The 20,872-nt window shown below is 41.0% G+C and overlaps 1 protein-coding gene and 1 long non-coding RNA gene across 2 annotated transcripts; one reads left to right on the top strand and one right to left on the bottom strand.

Moving 5' to 3' along the window:
- Window positions 1-2,171: 2,171 nt before the first annotated feature.
- On the bottom strand, window positions 2,172-3,303 carry LOC146690131 (uncharacterized). The gene is made up of 2 exons (XR_014915631.1): window positions 2,951-3,303; window positions 2,172-2,568 (listed from the first exon to the last, which is right to left on the bottom strand). It is a non-coding gene; the product is annotated as an uncharacterized LOC146690131 (long non-coding RNA).
- A 209-nt stretch (window positions 3,304-3,512) lies between these two features.
- On the top strand, window positions 3,513-5,218 carry LOC146690130 (uncharacterized). The gene is made up of 4 exons (XM_085434924.1): window positions 3,513-3,688; window positions 3,878-3,985; window positions 4,104-4,311; window positions 4,501-5,218. The coding sequence occupies exons 1-4, from the start codon at window positions 3,513-3,515 to the stop codon at window positions 4,963-4,965; spliced, it is 957 nt and encodes a 318-aa protein (XP_085291050.1). The 3' UTR covers window positions 4,966-5,218.
- The last annotated feature ends 15,654 nt before the right edge of the window (window positions 5,219-20,872 follow it).

Below are 20,872 nucleotides of genomic sequence, written 5' to 3'. Positions count from 1 at the left end.
TGCCTTGGCTCATAGTTCTTGTCTTTAAATTAACTTTGTGTGTGTTTCAGGTCCTGCACTCTCAAAGACTGAATGAACCAGCATTGCAGCCATGGGTCATTGTGAGCATCACAGGGAAGGTTGAACCTGTAAGGCCGGAGTCGCGGAGACCTACACCCACGTCACTGCTCTTCTGTTTAATGTAGAAGCAACTGTGTTGATCTGTGGCACAAGGACTGTTACAGATGAACCTGCATACTGGGTTTTGCTGGGTAATGTGACCAAGATACAGCCAGAGGTTGGCCATAAGATAGACTTCTCCTCTTCAGCTGTCCAAAAAAAGTCTCTTGATCAAAACAAACAGACCATCCGTATTGACAGGTAAAAGGAGGCGTCCTCAAAAAAGAAAAATCCCACCTGCTACTGTGGAGGAGTTGTCACTGCTATTGGATACTGTGCTGGTACACAGTAAAGCTGTGGGTTGTGGGAATGACCCATAATGTTTTATCTAGGGGTCTAGATTTATGCCTGTAGTGCACTGCCGTGCAAATAATTTACATTTACTGAGTATGTACTGACTGAGTCCCACTGTTCAAAAATTGAATAAAGAAACAAACTAATTTTTGCCTCTTTTTTTTTTTTTAAATTAAAACCACCTTATAGAACATCACATCAGTTCCAATGTAGCCTGCTGTTGTTACCACTGTCCTGTTTGAAATGGAATGAGTGCATGTGCCGATATTAAACCCAAGGTACTAACTAGCTAACTGACTGCCCATTAACCTTATAACTCGTGGTGTGTGGGTGTTCATAATGAGACCACCAGGTTCATAATGGATATAAGGTTTTTTTTTGGTTTGTTTTTAAAAAAAAAAAGGAGATAAAAAAAAAGATCCGTCAATCAAGAATAATGTTGGATCAGTGTTTCAATATTTATCTTTTATTAGATGTTCGTGTGGTTTGTTATTTGCCTTTTGGTTGAAAGTACACTGAGAGAGGACTTTATTAGTGATCTTCAGTATTTTTTTTCATATTAATGTAATTTTTTCATCTAATTAAATACAGTTCAAGGAGGGAGAGAGGAAAGAGGGAACGTGAGGAGATAGTACAAGGTCAGGAAGAACCAGGTAAGAAAACAGACGGAACAGTGACAGGCACAACAAACTGTTAAACTGACAAAGAGAAAAAAAAAACTAATTTTACTCATAATCTGGAAGTTTTGTTCTCCCTGTATTAAAGCTGCTATACAGAATCTGCAAAACAAACTGGGTTGAAACATTTTGACCCTCTTTAACAACATTCTAACATAACGTTATCATTGATTTTGGAGATTAAAATTAATTTTTTTTTTTTTATGTGGTTCAGCCACAACTCTACTAAAATCTCAGCCAACAATAGGTAGGCCAATCTTTGGCTCATCTAGTTGTCTGTATGACTGCCGCAGTACATGCGTCACATTTGCGCACTATCAGAAAGTGCCAAACGGTGCCCTGGTGCAGTGAGGAGCTGTAAAGGGAAGAATGCTCTGTTTATAAGCTAGTTTGTTCCATAGATTCTGTACAGCAGCTTTAAATGTTTTCCAAAAGCACACATACACTTATCTGTCATGGCTGTGTACCGGCAGGCAAGGAGGAAGGACCCAAAATGCAGGATTCAGTGAGGCGAAGTTGAACTCAAAGTAAACAGCTTTATTTGCAGGTTGCAGATGAACAGCGGATTTACTACACTGGGAAAATATAAACAGGGACCGAAACACAGAGCATAGCCTGAGGGCGAGTAGACATTAACAACGTAACAGAGAACAAAGGAAACACAGGGCTAATATACACACGGCAGTAAAGAGGAAAAAAACTGACCGGTTTCTTGCCAAATAGTGAGCCAAATGTGTTCACCTATATATTTCATCTAGAGTTGCTATATTAAACATTTCAGACTAAGTTACTATCCTGTAAGCACAATCAGCATTTGTAAACATATTTTTTATCATATAAAATTGTACTTCAGAAATGCATTATAAATATCCACAACTATCAATCGGAACTTTGTTGTAAAGTGTAAAGCATAAAACCATTTATTAATGAATAATAAATATTTATAAATGCCAAATGGGAGCCTTATTGTAAAGTGTAAAGCATAACACCATTTATTAATCACTAATAAACATTTATAAATGACAAAAGATAGCTTTGTCGTAAAGTTTAAAACATGTCAACATTTATTAAGCACTAATAAACATTTATAAATGCCAAAAGTGAGTCTTAAATGTATAATGTCACCATTTATAACACTTAGACCTAAATTACAATCAGTGCTTGAAATAACATTTAACTGCTGTCAAAAATGGCAATGTATTGTAAGAGTAACACATGTAACATTAAATGTGTTTTTTAAAACACCAAACAGTCACCCACTCCAAAAAAAGTTCATGCCAGACTGGTTCAAACTGGAAATATTTTTTGTATGTCCTTAAATAAGCGTCCCAGTGGTCCATCAGGGTGTCGCGCTCCAGTTCCTCCTTAAGAAAAGTCAGTTTCTCTTGCTCCTTGTTAAGAAGGGCAGTTGCAGTAGGGGCAGGATTAGAAGAAGAATCTAAAGAACAAACAATTATTAAATTACAACACTAAAATAAGTTATAATCTAAACTTGGGAAACTCAAATAAAATATTGATTAAAAACGGTTACAACTTGAATTTATAAAAAGCCACTTTGTAAAAATTATGTTATATACACATGTGGTGGTTCAGACATTTCTAAAACAAGGCAAATAATTCTTATGTGTACTGCCTTACCAGGGTGTTTAATATAAATTTAATGATGCACATAAACAAAACTAAAAATATACAACTAAGTGATATCAATCGTTTGGAATAACCAATAGTAATAGAGCTATTCACATGTTATGTGACGTTAGTTAGCCACTGTAGCTAGCAGCCAAATGGCTCGGTAGCTAGCTAGCTAGCATTATACTCACCTTCATGTCTAACTGCTGACGTCGTTGGCTTAGTGCAATCTAGATCATCCAGTCTCTGCTTTTTGTATCTCTTCGAACGTGTGCTAACTGTGTAAGTCGCAGACGCACACAAATTTTTATCTTCTGCTCCATCCATGGCGCAGCAACTTGAACGAGCGCCTTCAGTGTGTCTGTTCGTGCCCCTTTGGCTTGACCTTCCAGAGCGCTCCACTGCCTGTCGCGCTCTGAGAGGAGGGGCTTTCCTTAATAAAGTTAACTGTGATTGGATGGTTGTATAAGCTCCTCTGCGTTTAAATTAAATTTGTTTTCCCTCCCTTTGGCAGCAGAACATATTTTTTTAGCATGAATCCAGCGGGTTAGATCTACATAACAAACTCGGAGATACATTATAACAGGTGAGACAATCCTCTCTTTTGCGTGGGACTATTTTTGATTATAGGGCTTGTTTTATATAGCATGTGAAGTTCTTTAACTCTGAACCGATTTGCACTAGACTCCCATAGAGTATTTTACGGTGTTTCGAGGTGATAATAAAATAAATTACTCATTTTTTTCCACCAGAATGTCTTTGGGAATGAGATTGCGTGCCAGAATAGAAGGAAAACAAACTAAATATAAGGCACTAAGGCTCATTAAATGGCTGCAGAAGAAACACCTGCTAAAAAAGAAGCTTAGATGTCCTGTTTGTCACCATAAGATGAAAATGATTTCCGTGGTGAAGAAAGACCAATATATGTGGTATGTATAATGCATGATAATGTAGTGCATGTAGTAAATATAACAAAATATTTCAGTTATCAATGCAAGAGGGAGCATTAACCTCTTTTCATTATTATTTTCTTCATACTTAATTTTGTGATTATCTTTTCAATTAATGCTCTTGTTTAAGGGTCCATTTCTTTACTTAACTCATTGATATGTTCTCAGGTGCTGCAAAAGAGCAAGTCATAGGAGAGTTTCCAGAACAATTAGAACTGGCTCCCTCTTTGAGAAATCAAAAACATCTCTTTTCAGTTGGATGAAGTTCATTTACAGGTATATGTAGATGTAGACATTAATAGCAATGCACCTTTCATAATTGAACACCAATACGAGACTTGTGAAATAAAATTAGGGCCTCAGTAAGTAATAATTGCCTCAATTTCTATCACAGATTTTCACAAGGGCTCAGGCTCAGACAAATAGATATGATCGATGATGAAGTGGCTGGCAGCTCCAGAACACTAAGTAGCATGGCAAGACACATTCGACATGTTTGTATACGTGCAATTAAAAGACACAGAATAAACTATGGACACCGTCTTGGTGGTGACAGAGAATTTGTGGTTATAGATGAAAGCTGTCTCCGTCATCAGCGAAAGGTTGGTAAACTCTCAGACAGGTTTGTTAGAATCAATGCAGATCTGACTGTGTCCTCTAAACATGGAAACCTTTACCATAAGTAAAAAAAATTAGTAGAAGCAACCATCTTTTTGAATGTTTCTTTGTAGATATTTAATTTTATTCTTTTTAATTTTAATTCTGTTTAATTTTATTCTTTTTGTTTTCAGTATGCACGTGGACGCTTTGGAAATGCATGGAAAAGGAAGAAATGGGTATTTGGAATGATGGGAATTAAAGACAAAAGGCGAAGGCTCGTGTTAAAACTTGTTGAAAAACGATCAAGGCGCCACCTTGTTCCTCTGATCAGACAGCATGCTAAGTTGGGTAGTGCCATTATCAGTGATGAGTGGAGAGCCTACAAGAATGTTTTGACAAACATAGGGTACAGACATTACACTGTAAATCACAGCAGGTGGTTTGTAGATCCTCAATCTGGCAGTCATACACAGCATATCGAAAGGGCTTGGATGACCATCAAAGGACATGTCCGTAGACTAAGAGGAAATCGCACTGAGAAGTTGCTGGAGGAACACCTGATGGTTCTTGAGTGGTCATCTTGGCTTGGTTCGCGACACCCTGATGGACCACTGGGACGCTTATTTAAGGACATACAAAAAATATTTCCAGTTTGAACCAGTCTGGCATGAACTTTTTTTGGAGTGGGTGACTGTTTGGTGTTTTAAAAAACACATTTAATGTTACATGTGTTACTCTTACAATACATTGCCATTTTTGACAGTAGTTAAATGTTATTTCAAGCACTGATTGTAATTTAGGTCTAAGTGTAAAAAAATCGTGACATTATACATTTAAGACTCACTTTTGGCAATTATAAATGTTTATTAGTGATTAATAAATGGTGTTATGCTTTACACTTTATAATAAGGCTCCCATTTGGCATTTATAAATGTTTATTAGTGATTAATAAATGGTGTTATGCTTTACACTTTACGATAAGGCTCCCATTTGGCATTTATAAATATTTATTATTCATTAATAAATGGTTTTATGCTTTACACTTTACAACAAAGCTCCGATTGATAGTTGTGGATATTTATAATGCATTTCTGAAGTACAATTTTATATGATAAAAAATATGTTTACAAATGCTGATTGTGCTTACAGGATAGTAACTTAGTCTGAAATGTTTAATATAGCACCTCTAGATGAAATATATAGGTGAACACATTTGGCTCACTATTTGGCAAGAAACCGGTCAGTTTTTTTCCTCTTTCTCACCCTTAACTAATGCATAATAAACCATTAATAATGGTTTATAAAGCATTTACAGATTAATTAATAATATAGCTATAAACTATTTATTAGCATCTATAAGGGGAGCCTTATTGTAAAGTGGTACCAATATAAAAAACTGAAAAAGCTGGGTCAAAATGACCCAGAACCGTGACATTATCAGTGTTTCTCAAACTTTTTACAGTGTGTACCACCTGAGAAAATGTCAAGCTCTCCCAAGTACCAAGCATGAAACTCATAAATCTTACAACAGTATTATTGTAACAGTAGTATTAGTAAATTAGCATCTGCAGCAGGTTGCCCTGCAGTGGAATGAACCCGCCCCCCGACCATACACACACAACACAGACATCACATGGGGATACAAGTCAGAGAACGGTTGCATTACAGAAAGATTTTTTCATACATTGTATACATTGTACCACAGGCAAAGTTGCCTCCATTTTTATAGTTTTTTATTAATATTTTGTACATTTGTGCATTTCAAGGATTCTTCTGTTTTTGGAGTGTATTTGTTATGTATCTGTATTATATTATACAAATTCAAATTCAAATTTTATTTGTCACGTACACAGTCATACACAGTACGATATGTAGTGAAATGCTTGGACAACTGCTCGTGACCTAAAGAAAACAAAAAAGGAAAAGGCTATGAATAAGATAGGAAATAAATATGAAAAATTAAAAAGGGTAAATTTAACTAGGAAGGAATAAAATATAAATTAAGGTTAAAAATGAAATAACTGTACAACACAAATTAGAATGAAGGGTAAATTTAACTGGGAGAATAAGATAAAATATATAAATTAAAGTTGAAAATAAAATAACTGTACAACAAAATACACAATATAGAACTATATAAGAATGTATGAAGAAATATAAATAAATATATACACAATAACAGCAGCATATACACAATAACAGCAGCATGATTTAAGTGATGAAGTGAAAACAATGTCCAGAAAGTCCAGTGTGTGTGTAAGAACTGTATGTGTGGGTCAGTACTGTGTGGTGGTGTGATTGAGAGACTGTATCGCCTGCGGGAAGAAGCTCCTCCTCAGTCTCTCTGTGTTGGTCTTCAGGGAGCGGAATCGCTTTCCTGACCTCAGCAGAGAGAACAGTCTGTTGTTGGGATGGCTGAGGTCCTTCACGATCTTCCTGGCCTTGGTCCAGCACCGCCTGCTGTAGATTGAGTGCAGGTCAGGGAGCTCGGAGCGGATGGTGCGCTCAGCTGACCGCACAACCCTCTCTAGAGCTCGTCTGTCCTGCATGGTGCTGTTCCCGAACCAGGTTAAGATGTTTCCCGTCAGGATGCTCTCTATGGTGCACGAGTAAAAGTTCCTGAGCACCTTGGAGGGCAGTTGGAAGTCTCTCAAGCGTCTGAGGTGGTAGAGACGCTGACGGGCCTTTTTCACCACGGTGTTGATGTGACAGGACCATGACAGGTCCTGCGTGATGTGAACTCCGAGGTATTTGAAGCTGTCCACTCTCTCCACTGGGCACTCGTTGATGACGGGGGTCTGGTAGTTCCTCTCCTGCTTAGTGCTGAAGTCCACTATCAGCTCCTTTGTCTTACTGACGTTTAGAAGGAGGTTGTTCCTCTGGCACCAGTTCTCCAGATTCCTAATCTCCTTCAGGTAGGCCGTCTCGTTGTTATCAGAGATCAGGCCCACCACGACGGTGTCGTCAGCAAACTTGATGATGGTGGTGGAGCTGGTAGTGGCCACACAGTCATATGTGTACAGAGAGTACAGCAGGGGGCTCAGAACACACCCCTGGGGGGCTCCAGTGCTGAGAGTGGTGGAGGCTGAGACATGTCCGCCCATCCTTACTGCCTGTGGTCTGCCAGTTAGGAAGTTGGAGATCCACTGACACATAGATGAGCTGAGTCCCAGATGCTCCAGCTTGGTGGTGAGTGTGGAGGGAATTATGGTATTAAATGCAGAGCTGTAGTCTATGAAGAGCATTTTAACATAATTCCCCCTTCTAGTGTCCAAGTGAGTGAGTGATGTGTGGAGGAGATGAGAGATGGCATCGTCTGTGGAACGATTTGGACGGTAAGCGAACTGTAGTGGGTCCAGTGTGTCTGGTAGTGAAGAAATGATGAAGTCTCTGACCAGGCGTTCAAAGCACTTCATCACTACTGAGGTGAGGGCTACAGGGCGATAGTCATTGAGAGAAGCAGGGTGGGGTTTCTTCGGGACAGGAACAATGATGGACTCTTTGAAGCATGTGGGGATCACCGACTGAGATAAAGAGATGTTGAATATCTCAGTGAACACAGGAGCTAGCTGGTATGCGCAGTCTCTTAGGATACGACCTGGGATGCCGTCTGGTCCTGCTGCTTTCCTGGTGTTCACTCTCTTGAAGGCTCTCCTTACTTCATGCTCGGAGATGACGAGCACGTTTCCGGTGCTGGCAGTATCTTCCTGTCTGCAGCCGTTAGCGCCGCTAACACTAGCATTGTTGGAGTCCTTAGCTGCAGCCTCGAAGCGAGCATAGAAAGCGTTCAGCTCGTCTGCCAGAGTCACGGCCGCATTCGTCATACCGGTTGTTGGTGCTTTATAGTCCGTTATTGTCCTTAGTCCCCGCCACAGGCTCCTAGAGTCACTCTGTTGGAGTTGTGACTCTAGTTTCCTCCCGTAGCGCTGCTTCGCCTCTTTCACCGCCCTCCGCACGTTATATGACGCGGCTTTGTACGGGTCCATGTCCCCCGTCATGAGTCCCGTGTTGTAGGCAGCGGTGCGGGATCTCAGAGCGTCGCGGATGGTTTTATCCACCCACGGCTTCTGGTTGGGAAACGTTGTGATAGTCTTTGTCTCCACGGTATCATCCGCTAGTTTCCCGATGAATCCCACAACCGCTTCCGTAAACACGTTGACATCATCATCGGAGCTGTTTCTGAACATGCCCCAGTCTGCGTCATCGAGTGCGTCCTGTAACGCGGCCACCGATTGATCCGTCCAGCGCGCGACCTTCCTCTGAACCGGAACTTCCTGTTTCAGCCTTTGTTTGTATTTTGGGATGAGGAAGATGGTGGCGTGATCAGATTTGCCAAAAGGAGGGCGGGATTGTGCCTTGTAGCCGTCCTTGACCGTAGTGTAGCAGTGGTCCAGTGTCCTTTCACCCCTGGTGGGGCAGGTGATGTGTTGATAAAAGTTCGGCGCTGCGTGTTTGAGGTTGGCGCTATTAAAGTCCCCCGTCACAATAAGCGCAGCGTCCCGGTGTTGTGTCTGGTGCTGTGTGAGTGCCTCATGCAGCTTGCATAAGGCGGTGACCGTGTCCGCTTGTGGTGGAATATAAACGGCACTTATAATGACCGATGTAAATTCCCGAGGTACATACACATTAAAAGTGAATCTCTGTCCAAAAAATGCACTCAGTTTACTTTTTACTCACTGTGAGCATCATTCATTATTCTCCCAGTAATTAAGGTTAGGATATGTATTTATTCTATTCCAATCCATTCTTCTTTAGCAGCATTTAAATAACCTTTATCAGATTTGATGGTTTTGTTACAGACTTTTCAAAAAAGTCTTTTGCTTTTCTTTCACAAATGTGGGATTAAATTGTTAAAATGTACAAAGCAGTGATGTCATGTTTTGAGACGAGGACCCAGGCACAGAGAGACTTGATGAATTTAAGCTCATGATTTAATAAAGAAATTTGCAGACTTGCACAGAGATGGTAAAATTATGATGACTGATGTTGAGTATTGCAGCATCGACAGCGATCAACTCGAAGGAAAATGACGACGGAGGCAAAAATGTCCTTAATATTTTGGGAACTTTATTCCTCATCAACACGCGGCAAAACTTTTCTCATGGGTGCCATTTTCGTTGTGGTATACTTTTTTTTTCTTAGGGGCGTGATGACGCAGCATCCGTGCTCTTACAATGAAACAGTGCCTCCTTGTGGTGGCAACTAAAATACTGTCTCTGTTAAACCACAGTAACCATAATGCAGTTAAACACTGTACAACATGAGTACACACAATGAATATCTTAACACCCCCTCTTGTACTCAGGTTGCTGGAATCAAAGAAAAGTTGTACAATAAACGATAAACAGTTGTACAATCTCTACCACACTTCCTTTTTTTTTCTCTCTCTCTTTTTTTTTTCTTTTAAGCACCAAACATAACGTTAGCAAACTTAGCAAGTTTTAGCTTAGAAACAGGTTTGGTCATAACATCTGCAACCATTTCTTCAGTGGTGCAATATAACAGACACATTTTCTCTTCATTTACAATGGACCTTACAAAATGATATTTAATGTCCACATGTTTGCACCTCTGTCGGCTCACAGGGTTTTTAGCCAGGGCAATTGTTCCCTGGTTGTCCTCGTACACTATTGTTTGAGTGTAGCTGTAGTCATCTATACCTTTCAAAAGCTGTTCTAAATATATACACTCTTGCATTGTGGAAGCCAGAGCCATATACTCTGCTTCACAGGTAGAGAGCGCCACAGTGGGCTGTTTCTTGGTCTTCCATGAAACTAAAGAACTGTTGTTACATAGACGTACACAGTAACCAGTAGTGCTGCGTCTGTCGGCAGTGTCACCTGCCCAGTCAGCATCACTGTAGGCCACTAGACCCAAATTTTCATCTGTGTTTCTTCTAAAACACAACTTCTTATCTTTGGACCCTTTGAGATATCTCAACACATGTTTCACAGTTCCCCACTGTTCTTCTGTAGGCTCATGGAAATGTTGCGATAACTTGCTTACCACAAAACTCAGGTCAGGACGGGTACCTGATGCAAGGTATATAAGACTGCCTACAGCCTCTCTATACATCCTCACATCTCTTATCTTAGTAGCACCTTCTGTGTAACACAACTTCTGATCACAGGGAGTTCCTCTGGGTTTACAGTTCTGCATGTTAAACCTCATCAGTATCTTGTTGACATAGGTTTCTTGTGACATTGTTACACATCCATCAGACTGAGTGAAATCAATACCCAGAAAATGCTTAAGTCTGCCCAAGTCTTTCATCTTAAATTTGACTGAAAGCATTTCTTTCGCATCCTTCATTACCTTTTCATTGCCAGCAGCAATTATCAGGTCGTCCACCCAGATGATCATAATCACCTTACCATCTTTTGTCTCTTTGGTATAAACACAGTGGTCTGCTGGGTTTTGCCTGAAACTGTTCGCTGTTAGGTATTCATGCAAGATCCTATTCCAGTTACGACCAGATTGTTTTAACCCATACAAGGATTTTTGTAATCTACAGACTAGCCCTTCTCCCTCTTCATAACCTTCTGGCTGATCAATGTAGATTTCATAATCAATGGGAGCGTGTAAATATGCTGTCTTCACATCCATTTGATGGAGTAACAGGCTCTCCTGCGCTGCTTTCTGTAACAAAACTCTTATGCTGGTTAAGTTGGCTGTTGGTGAGAATGTCTCTCCATAATCTATCCCCAACTGTTGGCTGTAACCTTTGGCTACGAACCTTGCCTTGTATCGGTCGTTTCCCTCAATGTCACTCTTAATGGAATAAACCCACTTCCCCCCCACTGTTTTCTTTCCCTTTGGCAAAGTGGTTAGGGTAAAAGTGTCATTTTCCCGTAACGAGTGAATTTCTTCATCCATGGCTTTGATCCAGTTCTTTGAGTTAGCTGATTCTATGGCTTCCTTAAATGTGTTTGGGACACCACACACTGCCCTGTAGCAGTAGTCTATGGTAGTGTGGATCTCATCGCCGCCACTGTTGGCAGCTACAAAGTCATTTAAATGTCCCGGTTTTCTTCTCTCCCTAAGAGGATACCTTTTGTTGACAAATCCATCACTTGTCACATTTGTCTCTTTTCGTTCACGCTCATCAGGTATACCACTTTGTGGACTTGTGTCTGTCACAATAGGTTCTGGAACCTCATTGTCCTTGTCACCTTTCTCTGAAGGTCTGTTAGCCATAGGCTGTCTTACTCTGCTACAGTCATCATTTAGTTCTCCCTCATCTGTCTGTGTTTGTCTTTCTACATTTACTTTGCTCACAAACTTAACAAGTCTATGTTTCTGAACTTTCTCAGTTTCAGGGTGGTAAACTAAGTAGGCGGGACTGTTCTTATCATAACCTACAAAGAAACCTTGGTCACATTTTGAATCAAGTTTCCCCTTGTCCTGTTTGTATGCATAGCACACAGACCCAAATTTCTGCATTTTTGACAAGTCTGGCTTTTTACCTGTCAGCATTTGGTAGGGTGTTTTCCCTGTTCGCTTATTAAAGCATCTGTTAGGTTTGTAGCATAAACCTATTCGCTGGAACGTTAAGACAATATAATTACACTGCTAAGCAAGACACAAATAGGCAAAGTTCTTCATGTTACTCGTGCACGGGAGAGAACCGGACAACCGCTTGACTCCAGTTGGTCTCGTCCGTCCTCCTGTAACACTGCCCTTTTATTGAGGTTACATGAATATGCATAGGTTCATTAACATACGACGTCTACATACAAACAAAGAGTACCTTGCCTGTGTGTGTGTGTGTGTGTGTGTGTGTGTGTGTGTGTGTGTGTTGCTGATCAAAGGGTTAAACATCCTTGGTCAGGAAGAGGGTAGCCTCCCCCTCACCCTAGATGGTTCATCCTAGATAACACGGTGAGGAAGTCCTGCAGTTCATCTAAACAAAGAGCACTTAGACTAGAACAGACGTAGCTACGTTAATCCTACCATAAAACAATAAGACACGGTATGACCTCTCATGCTCCCAAAGTGCTGTCTAATACACACAAAGTTTGCAGACTATCAAGGATCAAAACCTCTACCAATCTACAACTAATTACAAAACTCTAAGCATATATAAGTAAATATTTCTAAGCATAAATGACAATCAACAATACAAATCTAACAGCATCTGTTCCGTGTTACAGCAGCAGTTTGAATGGCATAGTTCCATAGGCATTTCGGTAGCTGACTCTCAATTAGCATGCACTTGCCCATCTCGAAAAGAGTACGCCACCCCCTCTCGGCTGTACCGTTCTGATGGGGTGAGTACGGGGCTGATGTCTCATGCTTAATGCCATTTTTCCTTAACAGGGTTTGGAAATCTCTGCATGTGAACTCTGTCCCATTGTCTGATCTAATGCATTTTACGTTGCCATATGGTGCAACATCCGCTAGAAATTTCTCTGCTGCCTGCACTGTATCAGTTTTCGTCTTCAGGAAATATACAAACACTGAGTTTGAATAATCATCAGTGAATGACTGCACATATTTGTACCCATCAATAGATTCAGTGGCTATCGGACCTGCTAAATCTGTGTGTACCATTTGTAAAGGAGCCTTTGCTCTTGTATCCGGATCTCTGTTTCGGGTTTGTGCAAACTTTCCCTGGATACACACTTCACATTCCTTTTCAGGTCTATCGGTTCTCCCCTTAATCTGCATACCGTTAACCACACCTTGCAATCTTACTACATCTTCATAGTTGCAATGACCTAATATCTCATGCCATGCCTGTATGTCATGACAGGTGTTACACTTATCATTACCCTCAACTTCAGTCTGCAAATAGTACAACTTGCCATACACATGAATGTTAAAGTTAGTACCGTCTTTGTGGGTCAACGTGTCCTGCCCTTGTTTAAAGGTGACTGTTGCTCCTAATGCAGTGGCTGACTTTACAGAGAATATGTTCTGGGGGTATGATGGAATAAACAGCGCATCTTTCAGCGTTGCTTTGCGTCGCTGGCCTGTATTGTCAATCAGGAACACCTCTGCGTCCCCCCTCTGTTGGGCGACGCCTCTGCACTGGGTACCGTCTGCCAGTTCTACGCTGTGTGACTCCGGTCTGAACGCGTCGTCGAAGCTCTTGAACTTGGCGATGCTGTTAATGATGTGTGAGGTAGCCCCAGTGTCCACCAACAGGCCTTTCTCCTCAATGCTGTACGCTGACTGCTGGACTTCGATGTCTACGCCCTTAATCCTGAAGGCATAATCTGGCGTTTCTGCTTTGGATCCGTTGCCGCTCTCATCTGCGACCTTCCGCGCGCCATCTTGTTTGTCTTTATGTCTACATGTGGTATCACTGTGTGTGCTGCTTTTGCAATGACTGCACCACGTCCTCCGTCTGCACACTTTTGCTCGGTGGCCTTTTAGTCCACACTTGAAACACACAATGTCCACATCGCTCTTGTATCTGCATTGTGCGCTGGATCTCGTGTGCTCACGCCCGGTTCTTCCTCCTGTTTTCATTACGTTGTCGCTACACTCGGATGCGCTTGACTTTTCAGTGTCTTCGAAACTCCGTAGCTTTGTTTTGAACTCAGCAAATGTCATATCGTCTTTATCGTGAGTAACGTGTATTGCAAATGGCTTAAAACTTTCAGGTAGACCTTTTAAAACCATAGCAATCAATAATCCATCACCTAAAGTCTCTCCCGCATTGCGCAATGCTGTAATGGCGGCCTCTGCTCTGATGACATAGTCTGTGACAGTCTCTTCCCTCTTTTTCTGAAGCGATGATAGCGTGGTGTACAGGTTGATGATTCGGGGCTTCCCCTTTCCAGCGTAGTAGTCCCTCAATATTTCTAATGCTCTTCTCCCATTATCAGGGGCATCTCTCATAATCAGTGAGAGGCTTTTATCGTCCAAAAATTGGATTAACTCAGCGTAAGCGTCAGCGTTCTTCTTACCGTCTGCTGCTACTTCAGCCTCACTGTTCGGTTCCTTCAGAACAGTGGCTTTTAATCCCAACAAGTGCAAATATCCTAGCACCTTAGTTTCCCAAAGTTCATATCTGGTCTCATCTCCGTCAAACATGAGTCGAGGCAGCCTGCTTGCTCCTCGTTGATCCATGTTGCTATTTAGCCGTTAGCCCGCTATCCGTTGTGGCTCCGGATCTTCATGAGAAAAAACTCTTCTTCGAGTCGGCCCTGGGCCCATAACCTGTTGAGTATTGCAGCATCGACAGCGATCAACTCGAAGGAAAATGACGACGGAGGCAAAAATGTCCTTAATATTTTGGGAACTTTATTCCTCATTAACACGCGGCAAAACTTTTCTCATGGGTGCCATTTTCGTTGTGGTATACTTTTTTTTTCTTAGGGGCGTGATGACGCAGCATCCGTGCTCTTACAATGAAACAGTGCCTCCTTGTGGTGGCAACTAAAATACTGTCTCTGTTAAACCACAGTAACCATAATGCAGTTAAACACTGTACAACATGAGTACACACAATGAATATCTTAACAACTGATAACGGAGACGACGACAACAGACGACGAGGACAGGGAGGAACAGGAGTTTAAATGCACCAAGGAGACATTCAGAGAAAACTCAGGGCAACTGGAGACATTTAAGGATGCAGGGACTGACGGAGACGGGGAAGACGTCTCACCCCCAAAGCTCTGATCCTAGAATCACCCCTGGCGCTCACCCCAAACCGGTAGAGGCAGATGGCCTCGCCCCTCCTTAAACAGCTTTCTTTCTGTTTAAAGGGAGTTTTTTTTTCTACTGTCAGCAAAATGCTTGCTCATAGGTGCTCATCTGATTGTTGGGGTTTCTCTGAATTATTGCGACCCATGATCGGATAGATGGGTCGCAAAGGGTAAAAAAAATCGGATTTGATGCGCTTTCGCCTGCAGTGTGAACGTAGCCTTAGTTTTTCCAAGTTAAGACAACTCAAATAAATTGAGTTGATCAGCATTTTTGCATGAAAAAAGTACTGGTAACTTATTTAAATCTAGTTCTAATAACAAATTGATAAAAACTGAGTTCAGTCTACTTAATATTTATAATTAAAAAGAATAATAAATTTTACAGTGTACTTAGTGTTTGTGATGACAGATAATGAGTCTTTCATATCCCTGGGGAGGAATTTGGGCTAACTTTTCTTTGCTGAAGGTTTGCAGATTTAGCCACACTGGAGGGTTTTTGAGCATGAATGCCATAAATGGACTGTTTAGTCACGCCAAAGCATCTTAACTGGAGTTAAGTCTTTCACACACTTGCTGGTGACTTTTGAATCATTGCCTTGCCTTCATATCCCAAGTGCACTTGCACTTTAATCCATGAACTGAGCCATACATTAGCCACACAGGTCCTAAAGCAGCAAATCAGCCCCAGACAATCACACCACTACTGTTATACAGAAATGCTGAAATTATGAGCAAGGCTATCAAAAACAGTGGAAACTATACTTTCATGTTTCGCACGTTACACAGCGAAGCCACTTTCACAGAGCAATTAGTCAGCTGATGTGTAAATGTATCTGTTTTCTTTACACCTAAATAGACTGCAACTGCAGTTCTCAATTCCACCTAACATATTAAACATCTTTTACTATATGTTCAATAAATTATCCTTTAACAAATTACTCACAACATAACAACATAAATGTACTCTCTAAAGTGTTGGATGTCATAAAACTGACCAGGCTCACATTTTAATTCTAATCCTGTTCTGCAGTGCTTTCCGAGTTTTTATTCGCAGCTTTGCTTTCAGCTGTGTTTGCATCACTTGTGCTAGAGTTTACGGTTTCCATCTTTCTGGTAATTTTAGCACTACTTTGTTCTGCTGCCTGTCACCCACTGCAGTAATGTCCAGTGCAGGGTTGTCATTCACTGTCTTCTTTTTTTATTAGTCACTGTGCGACAGTGTTCCAGACAAAGCTTACTTAAAAGTGCAATGATAGATTCAATAAATAAAGTAAATTTACAGTTATGCGACTTAATGTAAATTGCTACTTTCCATCTGTGTCATTTGTGTTATACTTCAAGACACCACGTAGAATAAGGCAGCATAGTGTGATCAGAAAGCCTCTAACAAAAGAAAACTTGGCCAATTGCTTTATTTTATAGTAGCTAAAAGTTTGAGCAGGACTGTTTTTCTTGGCTGCTGATCTTGATAATTAGGAATACACAACTGCCAAGTTATGAATTCAAAAAGATGACTGATTAACATTCCTCATAAACAACTTATTAATTTCCTTTCAGGCAAAATCCTTTCAATGTCCTAACAGTTCATAAGGAGTATGTGTGAAATATTTATAAGATGGGGTAAGTGGGCAATTTGTGCCAAACTAATGACAAGAGCACTAATTACTTAAGTTGAAATGGGATTAGACAGGTTTTTTTTGACTGGAATAACTACCCACATCAGCCATTCACTGCTGACAAGAACCCAGGCTGTTGTGACACACAGCACTAATAAAAGTGTGCCATTTAATTACGGCTCAGGTTTTTTCTCATAATAAAGCAATGCATTTTCAAGACTACGCTTGATGTTTCAGGAGATTTGTATTTACACCCCCAGATGTAATTAATAAGACAAAATATTGCCGGCCGCTGGAATTTGAATGGCAGTGCTGGCAAACACACAAAGCTGTTAATAAACAATATGGAAATGGGATTTCCTGACCACCTCTGGAGGTTTCGACTATTCCAATGTGCTTGTGCACTGAATACAAACGAATTCAACCTTTTGAAAGTGGCGCAGGGAACAGTTCAAAATCCTTGTTAATAGTTCGACATTTATTTCAGTCCCCCAGCAGTGGGATAATGCTCAGAACCACAGTAGGCGACAGCATCCGCCCCCTGAATCCACCCCATACAGCTGAAACAGAAGGTTATTGCTGATACGGCTAGGCTATGAGGGCTTTTATCAGACAGCAAAAAACAATTAAGGGTGTCAATAATGAGAGAATAAGAGGGGTCTTTTGTAGACAGCCTTTTGTGCCCGAGGCCCCTCTGGCATGAAAAGACCTAGACACACTATTGGACCTCCCCCTCGCTGGTGTCCCTATGTAGTCATTAGCTACTGATAAGCCAAGGGAGGAGGCACAAAAGATTGAACACAGGATCCAATTTGGGAGGAAAAAAAGATGAGATGGCAGATGCTGTGCGCTTTACATTTATGGTGTATATGTTGCTCTCATTGGAAAGATTTCTAATCGAGATCAAAATATATTATACTGCCTTTTATTGTAGGATTTTTCATTTCATTTTCATCACCCGAACACAAAATGTAGTTATAACATGACTGCTGTTCATGGTCTTCCCAGATAAATATTCAGCCCAGGATTTTTCCTCACTGTCCTCCTTCTGACTGTGATTGACACCTGCATCCATCATGGCTTGGGAAGCAGCCAGCTACGCTTGTGCTATGGGTCTGCATGGCCGATCATGGGGGTCCCACCCTCGGACCCTGGCTGCTGGAGCCTGACGGGGAATCGCTTGCCCCCGATGACACGTTTAGGAAGTAGTGCTGGCTGGTAATTGTCCTGTGCCAGCAGGGAAGACAGAGGAATACAGGCCCAAGACAAAGGGAGGAGAGGATGAGCGTGAGGGATGAGGCCTCCAAATCTTTCATGGGAAAGGACGTGTCTAGACATCACTGCTTCAGAGTGCTTTTCAGTATGACATTGAGTAACTGTTGCCACCCCCCACCTTTTGGTGGCATTAGGATGGGAACGTTGGTTTGTATTTGAGGCGGAGGTGGCGAGTACAGATTCAGAGATCCACAATAGAACTGGTGCTCACCCTTGCTGATACGACTCAATGGCAGACATGTGATACAGCAGGGTCACATGTGATACTGCACACTCATTTCTATTAAATATGATATTAGATTTATGTTGCATGCAGGTGGATAATAAATTGTACATTTAAAGAGCTTTCATTTAAAATAGTCCAAACCAAGAGTTGATTCTTAGCCACACTGAAGGCTTCTGACCTGAGATAACAGTAGGTGCATAAGTGTGTATAGTCAAAGTTGAGGGGTTTATTTTGTTTGTTTTCATTTTATGTAATTTATTTTAATGAGATGGATTTTGTGAGACTGCATCCGTTCCTTTAAATTTGCAAGACAGACATTATCATGCTCAGGGTGTTATGGCCATAATGTATATTTTTCAAGATAGAACAATGGCATAGTTGGTGGATCAGCTGTATTTTTGATAATGTTTGGTGGTTGCATAATAACAACAACAACAACAACAACAACAATAATAATAATAATAATAAGAGACATTTTGCTTTCTTTTCATCACTCGTTGTTGTTTTTTGAGCATCTTACAATTTGCTCCTGTCCTGTAACTGTTTCTGAAATTTAAGTCATAAATGTGTAACGAGGTCACCATCCATTTATGAATGATTTATGCAAATGTACAACTTAATTAGAATCACAGAATATTACGAAAAATGTCTGAGTTCTTTACACTAAATGTATTATTTTAATTCAAGCTGTGTGGATGAGGTGGCTAATTTATACCTTACATATATTTGTTATAAAATTATACTGTTACACATTAACAGTGACAGCTGTGACTACTCTTTGCTCCTATACTTTGAATTTAAGAGTCAAACAAGACAAATATAGACGGGAAAATTTAATGTACCTCTACATACACAAATATATATGGAGTTATAAATGGGAACATCTGCAGTACAAAGCTGGGGTGATCTATGCCCAGATCCCATCAACATTGCATTTGAACATGTGCTAGTGCTCTGTACATGCATGTGTAGGGCAGGAGGGGGATGGGGACAGAGAGAGGTCAGTGGGTCAAGGCTTTAAGCAGGTTGTATTTTGAACTACTTACTGGTTCTTTAATAAACCTTTGACACCCCTCACTCCCATGGGGCCATATATCCCTAAACAACTGTGCTGCCCTGCTGCCACCCACAGTGGTGAGCTACAGGAGGGAAACAGAGCTGCACATTTAGCCTTCTAACAGACGCATACAACCAGTGTTTATTTCTTCTTAGTTGATGTTTTTTCAAAAGACTTTGTGGGTGCTGTGAATGTATGTTGCTGTGGTAATGACCACTTCATGTTGCATCTGCTGATGCACTGATCAATTCAGAACTCCCGCCATCTTCAAAGACTTTGCAACAAGTAAAAGCATAGGATCACAGTCACTGCGCTACAGATATATGGAATGAATATATAGGTATGTTAGAGGTATATAGAGAAATTCTTTATCATATTATGGTCATTTAATAGGATATTCCAGATAATGACTCCAGGGTGTACACCACCTCTCACTCTACGGTAGCTGGGACAGGTTCCAGCCCTGCGAATCTGACAAAGAAGAGAATAGATGCATAATAATAATAATAGGGCCAGGGCTTTTCTGTGTGGAGTTGACGTGTTCTTCTTGTACTTGTGTTGGTTGGTTTCCTCCTGCAATCCAAAGATATTCAATTCAATTTTATTTATATAGCGCCAAATCACAACAACAGCTGTTTATATTGTGAGGTAGACCCTACAATAATACATACAGAGAAAAAACCCAACAATCATATGACCCCCTATGAGCAGCACTTTGGTGACAGTGGGAAGGAAAAACTCCCTTTTAACAGGAAGAAACCTCCAGCAGAACCAGGCTCAGGGAGGGGCGGGGCCATCTGCTGTGATTGGTTGGGGTGAGAGAAGGAAGACAGGATAAAGACATGCTGTGGAAGAGAGGCAGAGGTTAATAACAGATATGATTCAATGCAGAGAGGTCTGTTAATACATAGTGAGTGAGAAAGGTGACTGGAAAGGAAAAACTCAATGCATCATGGGAATAGCCGGCAGCCTACATCTATTGCAGCATAACTAAGGGAGGATTCAGGGTCACCTGGTCCAGCCCTAACTATATGCTTTAGCAAAAAGGAAAGTTTGAAGCCTAATCTTAAAAGTAGAGATAGTGTCTGTCTCCTGAATCCGAACTGGAAGCTGGTTCCACAGAAGAGGGGCCTGAAAACTGAAGGCTCTGCCTCCCATTCTACTTTTAAATACTCTAGGAACAACAAGTAGGCCTGCAGAGCGAGAGCGAAGTGCTCTAATAGGGTGATATGGTACTACAAGGTCATTAAGATAAGATGGGGCCTGATTATTTAAGACCTTGTATGTGAGGAGCAGGATTTTGAATTCTGGATTTAACAGGAAGCCAATGAAGGGAAGCCAAAACAGGAGCAATCTGCTCTCTCTTTCTAGTCCCCCCTCAGGACTCTTGCTGCAGCATTTTGGATTAGCTGAAGGCTTTTCAGTGAGTTTTTAGGACATCCTGATAATAATGAATTACAGTCGTCCAGCCTGGAAGTAATAAATGCATGAACTAGTTTTTCAGCGTCACTCTGAGACAGGATATTTCTAATTTTAGAGATGTTGCACAAATGGAAGAAAGCAGTCTTACATATTTGTTTAATATGTGCGTTGAAGGACATGTCCTGGTCAAAAATGACTCCAAGGTTCCTCACAGTGTTACTGGAGGCCAAGGTAATGCCATCCAGAGTAAGAATCTGGTTAGATACCATATTTCTAAGCTTTTCAGGGCCGAGTACAATAACCTCA

This window comes from Copadichromis virginalis, linkage group LG16, assembly GCF_057382275.1.
Source record: "Copadichromis virginalis isolate Kocher_CV1m ecotype Utaka linkage group LG16, C_Virginalis_male_GT1.1, whole genome shotgun sequence".
Classification (NCBI taxonomy): Eukaryota; Metazoa; Chordata; class Actinopteri; order Cichliformes; family Cichlidae; genus Copadichromis; species Copadichromis virginalis.
Note: the sequence above shows the minus strand (reverse complement) of the source record. Positions and strands in the feature narration are given on the sequence as shown.